General features: G+C 36.7%; 1 protein-coding gene and 1 non-coding gene across 2 annotated transcripts in view; one reads left to right on the plus strand and one right to left on the minus strand.

Annotated features, from left to right (window-relative positions):
• The window catches only part of hal (histidine ammonia-lyase), an 8,189-nt gene extending 1,537 nt beyond the window's left edge, over window positions 1–6,652 (plus strand). Inside the window, exons 8-20 of the mRNA XM_024280888.2 lie at window positions 659–784; window positions 863–1,002; window positions 1,109–1,156; window positions 1,559–1,706; window positions 1,787–1,882; window positions 3,279–3,337; window positions 3,425–3,505; window positions 3,584–3,649; window positions 3,723–3,888; window positions 3,960–4,094; window positions 5,783–5,891; window positions 5,974–6,043; window positions 6,112–6,652. Of these exons, the coding sequence (XP_024136656.1) occupies window positions 659–784; window positions 863–1,002; window positions 1,109–1,156; window positions 1,559–1,706; window positions 1,787–1,882; window positions 3,279–3,337; window positions 3,425–3,505; window positions 3,584–3,649; window positions 3,723–3,888; window positions 3,960–4,094; window positions 5,783–5,891; window positions 5,974–6,043; window positions 6,112–6,243 (1,376 nt within the window). The 3' untranslated portion in view covers window positions 6,244–6,652. The remainder of the gene's footprint in view (window positions 1–658; window positions 785–862; window positions 1,003–1,108; window positions 1,157–1,558; window positions 1,707–1,786; window positions 1,883–3,278; window positions 3,338–3,424; window positions 3,506–3,583; window positions 3,650–3,722; window positions 3,889–3,959; window positions 4,095–5,782; window positions 5,892–5,973; window positions 6,044–6,111) is intronic.
• A 576-nt stretch (window positions 6,653–7,228) lies between these two features.
• Window positions 7,229–7,315, minus strand: trnay-gua. The gene is given in 2 exon segments: window positions 7,229–7,264; window positions 7,279–7,315. It is a non-coding gene; the product is annotated as a tRNA-Tyr (tRNA).
• Between the last annotated feature and the right edge of the window lie 3,780 nt (window positions 7,316–11,095).

The raw sequence follows: 11,095 nt of genomic DNA on the forward strand, positions 1-11,095 counted from the left end.
ACTTATTTTGTCTGCCCCTTTTAACAATCAATCAATAAATAAAAAAAAGATACAGATACACAAGCATTCGGCCGATTTCTAGCTTAGGATAGCCATTACAGCTAGCCTGTTGCTAAAATTTTAGCCAAACTCCAAAACAGCCTAAAACAAACAAAAAACCCTAAATTAGCCAGAACAGCATCGCGTAAATATTAGCCTAACTCCAAAACAGCCAAAAAAAAAGCGTACATTAGCCAATACAGCTAGCCTGTTGTTAAAATATTAGCTGAACTCCAAAACAGCCTAAAAACAAGCAAAATAAAAACCCTAAATTAGCCAAAACATTTTGCGTGTAGCTGAAATATTAGTTTCAAAACAGCTTAAGAATTTTAGCAGATGGCAGAATTGTCCAAAAAGCTAGCCGTTTGTCAATTTTCAAAACTTTAAAACCGTAACTTTTTAACATAATTATGAATAATAAAAAGGCAGGAATATTTTTCCAGAATAAACCAATTTAAACCTTAAATAACTTAAGACTACTTTGTAACTTAAGCGCTAGATAACATCGGACCATTAATAACAATATAAGGATCCGGATTCGGCCCCGGGCCTTGACTTTGACGCGTGCTGTAGATGTTCATGTCTTTTGGTGTTATACCACAGTTCTGCTGCACCACAGGTTTGGGAAACCCGCTGAGCCCGGAGAGGACCCGCATGCTGCTCGCCCTGAGGATCAACGTTCTCGCCAAAGGCTACAGCGGGGTCTCTCTGGAAACGCTTCACGCTATGATCCAGGCGTTTAACGGTACGCAGCCCAACCCACAAACCTTTATCCTGCTGACCTTTGGGCGGATCAAAGCTTGAATGTGCTTCACCCCTGCAGCATCGTGCCTCTCCTTTGTTCCCGAGAAGGGAACGGTGGGCGCCAGCGGAGACCTGGCGCCCCTCTCACACCTGGCTCTGGGGCTGATGGGAGAGGGCAAAATGTGGTCCCCGAAGAGCGGATGGGCAGACGCCAAATACGTAAGATCAGAGCCGCGTCATTGATGGAAAACTACTCACAACAGAAAAACCGGATCTGATAAGAAAAACGGGCTTTCGTTGACCTTTGACTCTCACCTTTGACCAGGTCCTGGAGGCCCATGGACTCAAGCCAATAACACTAAAACCTAAAGAGGTAATCCTCAAAAGCAGGCTTGTTTAGTCTCATGTTGTTGATCTGGATCAGACAAACTGTTTTTTAAAGACACATTTACTTTATAAATCGAAATTTTACTGAATTCTCATTCATGATGATGAAGACTGTTATCACACACTTTCATTAAGCTAAAATCATAAAATATTCTTCTTAGATTAATTCTGAAACTAAAGATTTTCTTATAAGCAAGTCTATCATTTTGATTTTCTGTCAACTTACATAAAAAATATATTTTTTCAAATTCAGCAATAATGTAATATGTTTTTGCAAAGCAGAATTCTTCAATAAATTTAGAACAGAATTGTCAGTGCAATAAGTCATACAGTAATGCATGTGCTCGTCTCTGTAAGTCTGAACCTCATCTCCTGGATCCCCTCCCAGGGTCTGGCTCTGATCAACGGGACTCAGATGATCACCTCCCTGGGGGCAGAGGCGGTGGAGCGGGCCGAGGCGATCGCCCAGCAGGCAGACATCGTGGCGGCTCTCACGCTGGAGGTGCTGAAGGGGACGACCAAGGCCTTCGACAGCGGTGAGGAGCAGCAAACGGGAGGGAGCACGACGGGGAGTAAATATTGACCTCCCGTTTCAACATATCCCACCCCCCCACAGACATCCACTTGCTGCGGCCCCATCCGGGACAGGTGGAGGTGGCCCAACGGTTCCGCTCGCTGCTGGACTCTGATCACCACCCGTCCCAGATTGCAGGTCAGAGGACCGACCCAGACACAGATTCAAAATGGATTTCACAGACTCCACTAATGCACCGAGAGGGTTTAGGAGAAAAATCTAAGTCCTTTCCTGCAAATGATTTATGATAAAAATAATTAGCACTGAATGAGACGGACGCATCCAAGTAGTTTTATTTTAGAACATCAACAATTCAATGATTTCTCTGCTGTAAATAGCTCATTAAAACAATTGTGAAATGTACAATAACATTTAATGAGTAAATTTAGGAATAAAAATGTGAGAAATCGCAGAGGAAAAATAAACAAAGACGTACATGGATCTATTTATCTGTAAGTGGATGCATCAGAATGGAGCTGAGCGGGGAGCTTGTGCCCGCCCAGTGTATTTATTTTATAAATCTGCTATTTTTCAAACTATTTTTTCATCTGCTCTTGATTCACAAAAAATTGAATAGCAAAAAAACCTAAATTGTATGAATATGTGTCCTCTATTATTAAAAATGCTACAAGAGCATGTTGAACGCAGGATTTTCATTGAAATGCTCTTTAAACTTTTCACATTATGACAACGATTGATCAACATGACAACACTATAAAATTATTTTCCGTTGCCTTTTTAGACAAATTTAGAAAGAAAGGCGACCCATTAATTTAGGTTTTTGACATCTAATTTAGAGATTCCAAATAGAAAAGCCTGAATTATCCTACCGTCTGTGGACTCTCAACAGCTCGATTATTGTTTGTTTTCCTACAGCACTTCAACATCTCTTTCTTCTGATTTTGACAGTTAACACAGTAAAAAAAAAAGTGAATCTATTGTCAAGACAATAAATTAAAATCTGGTAACAATTAACACCGTATGAATAGACATTCCTGCTACTTTTGTTCTTGAAAAGTAATCTTATTCATCTGTCTGTCCGTCAGAACCCGCTGTTTTCCTTTAGGGGTCATGGGGTTGCTGGAGCCTATGTGATGCACACCCTGAACAGAACCTGGGAAAGGTTTATCAACTTTAAATTTTGGGATTCGATTAGTTGGAAAGAGGTTTTATTCCCCATCACCAGCAGCAACAGTTTTCACCAAACCATCTCCTCCTGTTCTCCATTCATTGAAACAAGAATCTTATAGACTCAGATAATACAAAACAAACAAACAAATTCATAAAACGTAGAAGCAACTATTAAGAAAAAAAGTAGAAAAAAGTTAAAAAATAGGAAAATAGACTTGACAGAAAAACAAAAACAAAGCAAAAAGACAAAAGTTTAAAGTTGAGCCTTTTGCTGCTGCTGACTCAATGATTCGTGGCTGAATCTACACATAACATCAAAATAATCAACGTCATCTGTGATTAATGCATGGATTATTTTTCCCTAAATCTTCATTGTAAATAAATAAAATGTGATGTTCTCCAGAGAGTCACCGGTTCTGTGACAGAGTCCAGGATGCCTACACCATGCGCTGCTGTCCTCAGGTAACCCCACGTTGATGCTGTTCCGTTAGAATGTTCGTTAGATTTTTACTGCGGTTTCTGAGCTCTATGTCGCATTCGTGCTCACAGGTTCATGGAATCGCCAACGACACCATCAAATTTGTCAAGAACATCATCAACACAGAGATCAACAGCGCTACGGACAACCCCGTATCTTTGGTCTTTGTTTTTTAGATTGTTGCCAAATAAACTTTGTGGACTTGATGTTTGCTTTAACCAACACACAAGATGGTGTTTGCAGAACGAGGAGAGACTATCTCAGGGGGGAACTTTCATGGAGAATATCCAGCAAAGGTTGGTGAGGAACTTTTTTATTTCTGGTTGTTTTTTATGTTTTTGTTTGACTTCCGTTGCCGTCTCTCGTTAGGCTCTGGACTTTTTGGCCATCGCTGTACACGAGCTGGCCTCCATCAGTGAGAGGAGGATCGAAAGGCTGTGTAACCCCTCTCTGAGTGAGCTTCCTGCCTTCCTGGTCAATGAAGGGGGGCTCAACTCCGGCTTCATGATTGCCCACTGCACAGCTGCTTCTCTAGGTCGGTGCAGAAGGAGAGAGGATCGTCACAAGTTACTGTCGGTTTGTGGCGTTCACGCTGTTCTCTTTCAGTGTCAGAAAACAAAGTTTTATGTCATCCGTCTTCTGTGGATTCGTTGTCCACAAGTGCAGCCACGGAGGACCACGTGTCAATGGGGGGGTGGGCTGCGAGGAAGGCTTTGAGAGTTGTGGAACACGTCGAGCAAGGTGTGTTTGTTATGTTGGTCAAATTGTTTCTCTTTTACTAAAAAAAAAGGAGACTAAATGTAGAGGAAAGTGAAGGATTTTTGTTTGTTTACAGCTCGATTTTGATCAAATCTAAGTGATTTTAAAAAGTTGAAAGCTAAATTTCAGTTGTAAAATTTACCTTACCTCTTTGTTTACCCGAACTTTGAAAAGCACTCTCTATTCCTGGCCTTGATATGACTCTTCTTCGGGGTTAACACCAGCGTTAATGACAGAAACAGCTTCAGACAGAGCTGTCATACTATTCAAGTGATTTCAATTCACACATTTTAAATTTCTGATTTTACAGGATTTTATCTTTTGATTCTGAGGTCAATTTAGTTTGGATTAATGATAAAAAGTGTGAACAGAAATGAACAACAAAAGGATTTTCATTAGGAAAATAGTGAATTCTAAAGCTTTATAAAGCTATTATAAATATTTATAAAGCTCTTATTGTCACACAAAAAGCTTTGCAAATTCAAAATACCCTCAAACTTATAAAAAAAATAAATAAAAATAAATAAATCAAATAAAAAATAAACATGAAATTACATGTAGTTAAGATTCCAAATGTAAAAAATAGAATAAAAATAAATAAATAAATAAATAAATAAACAAAAACAAAATACCAGTCTGGTGTTTTGAGCATTGCAAAATTGACCCATTGAACAGGATCGACTCGTACCTCTTAGGGCCCCCATGGGTTATAGTTCCATTGAAAAGTGGAACGGAACAGTTGGGGCGGAGCCAACCGTTGAATGACAGAAAGGGATGATGACATTAGAAAGCACCAATTTAGCTCTAATTTAAGCTAACGTTTCCAACGGCTGTATTCACTTTAGCCACCCGCTATCTGCTTTCAAACTACATTAAATTCCTGTTAGACATGATGTTCCAGAAGTAAAGCAACACAAAGACGAACAGCTGGATGATCTCCATTGTTGTTGCTTTTCCAGTCGTCGCACTACAATGACACAATGACACATTAGCGGTCTACACCACGCCGTGAAAACAAACTTCTCTGGATCGTACCATAGCAGACTGCTTAGTGGAAACAAAGCTTAAAGGGCTAAACAAGAAGATTTGTTTCTGTGATCAAAAATCTAAATGTAGAAGGTTATAGTGAGAATTGAATGGTAAATAATATGCAACATTTCATACAAACCCAAATTAAATGTTGACAACAGTTTGTTTCCAGATTTACGTTTATTTTATTTCTGATCTTCAAATATGAACTGACATTTTAGTCATTTTTGGAACTATTTCTGTTCTATACAAAGATATTAAAAGTATTCCAATTCACTGATATCCTTTACATTTAATGTTATTATTAGGGTTCACCTTTAGAGGAGTAGATCAGACACTCATCTCACCTGTATGTCTGTTTGAAGGTCTCAGGGAGCTCCTCATGCTTTTGCTACAAAAAGTCTGAATGAAAGCTCATCCTCCTTGTTTGCCAATAGCAGATCAGCAAATATTCACATGTTTGTAAATCTAAGGTCACTGATAGACTGTTTTTGGTTGTAAAACTACTTTTTGAATGAACCTGAGCTCTGCAGAGGATTTAGTTTGTTTGGACAAACATATTCATAGGAGAAGATGCATCCTACAGTTGATCAGATCTGAAGTTATTCTGCAGAAACCGCTCAGATGATTTCTTTGATCAGTTCTTGCTATAGAGCTGCTGGCAGCCTGTCAGGGTATCGAGTTCCTCCGCCCCCTCTGCACCACCACCCCTCTGGAGAAGGTCTACGAACTCGTGCGCAGTGTTGCAAAGTAAGTCAAACACGCATGGCCAAGGTGCAGAGCTTTGACTCCATCCAAATGTTAATGTTTATCCACTGTCCAATGCTACCAGGCCGTGGATCAAAGACAGATTCATGTCTGCAGACATCGAGGCCGTGCAGCGTCTCCTGCTCGACCAGAAGGTGAGGTGTAAATTTAATCATCATGAATTTAGACAAATCTAAAGGACATGTTTCTCACTTCAACGCAGGTATGGGGCGTGGCCAAACCGTACATTGACAAGTACAAGTCAGAGTATATCCCAGAGTCCCGTCCCAGTTCTCCCACTGCTTTCTCCCTGGACCCTCCAGGCTCGCCAAGAAAGCGCATCCGGCTAGAGTGACATCCACCACCTTTTCTGTTTTTATTTTTTCCAAACAAGTGTAATAATTTTCATCAAATGTCAAATACTATCGATTTTAATGAATTACTCTTCAAACATCATACATTACATAAGCAAGTAATGTTTTCTTCTTGATCTTGAGCACATTTGAACTCAGTAGATGTTTTTTTCTCCTTTCAGTTTAGTTTTCCTACCCACGCCTCTACCTCAGCCTTTCAGTGATCAGTTTTACTGCTCTATTTTCTATAAAAATCTCATTATTGTCCATTTTTTCTCTGCTTTTGAGACTGCACTGTAATTAAGTTTTAAAAATGATCAGTATAAATCTGGAAAAAAAGCTTATTTTTATTCTTATATTTTGTGTCTTGCTTTTTGCCCAGTAAATCTAATAAACATTTTGAAACATTTACCATTTTCCGTTTTTCTCAACACACATGCACTAAAATCAAAAATTAGTTTAATATGACTGATCCTATCAAAACATCCATGAATGAAATTAAAATGATTTAAATGTATTTGTAAAAACTCAACAGGTTTACTTAATTATCTCTTATTGCAGAGCTAATCCTAAGATTTAACATGTAATAATGACAATAATAGACTCATTTACATATGACTTATTTGAACAAAACTATTTTACAAATTTTCAAATGATAAACTTTTTTAAAAATTATGTTTTTCAATGAAAAAATGAAACTTTTACAAAATTACAGGTACACAGTTGAGTCAGATACTTTTCTAGCCAATTAAATAGATGACAAATAAAGAAATGTGTTCAAATCCATGTTAATTGACAAACAAAAATGTTATTAATACCCAACATAATTAAACAAAGAAAGCATTGGTCTGCAATGAGTTATGCTGTACTTACAAGGAATGAATAGCAAAGATCGATTCAAACATTATAGAGTGTATGGAACATCTTTATGGTTTTATAACTGTATAATAAAAAAAATTTCTACTTCAAAAAATCAAAACATTGACCTCCTTCGAGCCGGATTCGAACCAGCGACCTAAGGATTTCAGCAATAACCGCTACAGTCCTCCGCTCTACCAACTGAGCTATCGAAGGGGCGCTGCAAAACCAACCGACAATTTTGGTAGTCAAACGCACGACGTCTGACTCCAATGTCGGGTTCGAAGATCACAGGTTCGATACCCGGTGTCTACACGCAATGAAAAAATATTTCACTAAACAAGTATTTTTTAGGCTTTGGAGGCATAAAAACCAAATTTGAATGCATAAAAATATATATAAATATGAATTACAATAGCTTTTTTCGCCAGCTCAATTTACTTTACTTTTACTATCAGTTCAGGAATTCAGGAAATTGGAAGCAGGACAAGAAAATACGTAAAATCACATAAAAAACACAAATAAAACTGGAAAAAATTGCAAGTAGTTTTGAAACGCTAGCATAATGGCTTCGTTGCTAATTGCACACGTTGTTTCGGTACACGTAATAATCATAACCTTAAGATCTTTTTTGGCTAACATTTTAACTTTAAATGAATACAATAGCATTTTTAATAGTCCCTGCATTATTTCTTAACAGAATACAGACCTTTTCTTTGTCTGCTTTAGGAGAGAAGAACCGTACCAGTAGTCTTGTTTTTTGTTTCATAGCTGTTCTGCATTTCCCCACTAGATGGCGACATTCCCTCGCAGTAAAAGCAGGCGTGAACATTGATTATGAAAGAAAAAAGAAATTTTAAATTATACCGTCTATGGGCGTGAACTATCAGAAATGCTCAGAAAGCCCCCATTTTTCAGATATACAACAAATCAATCTTTGTTTTCCAGAACAGAAAAGAAATAAATAGAGCAACTAAGTGTTCTCATTTTTCTGTTGTGATAATGATTTTTTTAAGGTGTTTAAACTGTTTATTTTCCTTTTTTCCCTGTCCAATCAGGCTCTATAGCTTTCCGATAATCCATTATTTTATTATTTGTTTGAGTATGGATGTGTTTTTCCTCTCACAAGTTGATATTATTAGCTAAAGTCAAGTAGAGTTTAATTGATTGATTGATTAACACACCTCAATAGAATGCATAGAAATTCTATTCATACCAACAAAACACTGAGAGCGTCCCGACTAAATACTGATTTTCTACACGATCTGCCAAACAAAATCTGTTTTCTATCTGTTGAGAGGCCCACAGGTCACTGCTGTCCACTTTAACCCGTGTTTTTGTTAATAAAGTTTCACCTTAATTTAAGGACAGAACATCTGAGGGCTAACTCTCTAATTGTTCTGCACTTACATTACTGTATTAATAGAAATCATTTTTGTCTCCTCATCTAAATGTGGTACTTTTCTTACTTTACATATTTCTGCAGACAAAGAGAGTAATTTAAAAGTAATTGATTACATTACGAGTAATATGTGATGTCTTCCAGATGGAAAATAATTTGGAAAACTCTCATTATAAGCTCTTCAACTTTCTGTGTATGTGCAAATTACGCAGAAGAGGAAAAAAAAGTTTTCAATCCTATAAACAGCTTTAGTAGTACAAACTTTAATCATAATAAATTCTAGTTTAATCTTTTATAACAACTGAAGATACGATTTTCTTTATTGATCCCACTTCATTTGTCATCTCTCTGGAAAACAAGCAAACAAATGTGGGAAAAAAATATTAAAAAGTGTGTTTTTTGTACAAAAATCTTAAATAGTTCATACTGAGTATACAGTACATAAAATAACGTGAACATATTGTCAATTAAAAATGTAATTGCATGAGTAGCTAGACTATTATGAGCAGCTGGAATGAAAAAAACAGCAGTACTACAATTAATGTGTTAGTTTATGATTTAATTAGTTGGCTTCTTTTGTCCACAGTAACCATCTATTCATTTTTTTAAAAAAATACTACGAGAAGAAGTCTTTGAACTTAAATTAGGAAACATTTTCTATAAGAACTTTATAAATAGTTTAAATTAAACCTATAACTATAGGCCCGGATTGTTGAAATGCCACTCAGCAGTGTTTTAAATCCATGAAACTTCAAATTATGTAATTCAGATTATTGCATTGGTAAGATTAACCATGAATAATACTTTAAAATTACATGATTTCCATATTCTGAGATGCTCTAAGGTTCACTTTGATCAGTGGTTACAAATGTTATTTATCTGTTTTGGTGAGTGATCAGTTTCTCAGTTTATCAGCAAATCGTAGTCCGTAGCCAAGATGGTGGAATAAGCGGTTCAATTTTTCTGGGCTCCGATGCTTTACCTGGAAAAAACAAGTCTTTCCGTGTAAGAAGTTCAGTCAAAGCTTAAGTACACACCAGCTAAAGAATCCGACCTGTTCCTTTGAGACAACTGAAAAAATGGCTAAAATCAGCAAAGACCATGAGTACCACCTATGAATTCAGGACAGACATGTGACGAGGAAGATGTTGGATGGATGGATGAGCAGGATGACACCTCACAAGATCAGACGAGAGGCGACAGACACCACACACCGGTAAAAAAGTCCTAACCCTAAAAAGATGAAAATAAAAAATAAAATAAATGCTGTACAGGAACACAAGGAAGAAATATGTGGATAAAGAGGAAAATTCTGTGGAGGACACGTAGATCTTCATCTGCTAATGCACGTTTTTACAGTTACTTTTTAGTTTATAACCTTTCCCTGGAGAATTTAATTTTTATCCTGTGTGTTTAAATCATCTTTTCCTTTTGGGCTTTCTACAGGTTGTTTAGTAGAATGACTTTAGAAAATACAGGTCATGTTGTGGTGTGCCACCCCAAGATTTAAAGTGGCCCCCCAGCGACCACTGCTAATGAAACATGACTATTCTTTTTACTGGTGCAAGTTTGAACTGTACTGTAACAGCTGAGGGGCTGAATCAGCACATTTTTTGTTTTTTGTAAATCAAATTGCAAATATTAGCGCTGCACCTATCCTAGTTATTATCACACAGATCTGGCTTTGGGTTGAGGGAATGCTGGGTTCACTGATCTGAAGGTGCAAGGTGACAGAGAGGGGAGGGAGAACCATTTCCATTTAGAGTCTGGAAATAAAGCTGGCCTGCAGCCCTGCATCTGTCATCTTATCCAGCCTTAGGGTGAGGAGACCGCAGAGGCAGAGCTGGCTGATCAGATTCATGCAGCTTCATGCATCAAACAGGACGGCAAAGAAAGAGTAAAAAGGTAATTTTTATATGTTTTCTTACTGAGACGCTGTGATTATTTAGATACTGTGATTAAAAATAAAATAAAATCCTCTTCTCCAGTCCTTCTGACAAACTTTAAAAAGTTCTGTAAAGATAAAACTAATCACACACAATCAGAACAATCCTCTGATTTTTACGCAGCAACAAACTTTATTTAAAATGTAAGATCCTGGTGGACCTAAAATCTATAACAGCTTAAATTTAAAATTTAAAATGCTTATTTTACAAGCTCTTTTAGTGGAAAAGAGTTGTCTAAATCTTTGTCATATACATAATTACAGATTTTTAACATTTTTCAATCCGTTTTTTTATGCAAATTCTTATTGTTTTTGCAAGATTTCTTCAAAATTTGAGTTTTTTTAATTTCATAATGTTTACAAAACTTGCTAAAATTGTATTTTTTTGCTCATTTGAGTGGTTTTCAACACCAGTTTTGTTACAATCAAAATTGTGTCATATTTAACCTTTTTGTTGTGGCAAGGCAAGTTGTATTTTAGCACATTTCATGTACAAATACAAATAAAATGCTTTATATAAACTATTATAAAAAAAGTAATAGAAAAAATAAGTTCAAAAGAACTTAAGCATAGATAAACAGTGCAGATGTAAAGTTTTGAATACAAACTAATCAATCCTTGTGTTCATTATTCACTTAAACATGAACAT

This window comes from Oryzias melastigma, linkage group LG6 (genome assembly GCF_002922805.2).
Source record: "Oryzias melastigma strain HK-1 linkage group LG6, ASM292280v2, whole genome shotgun sequence".
NCBI classification, from domain to species: Eukaryota; Metazoa; Chordata; class Actinopteri; order Beloniformes; family Adrianichthyidae; genus Oryzias; species Oryzias melastigma.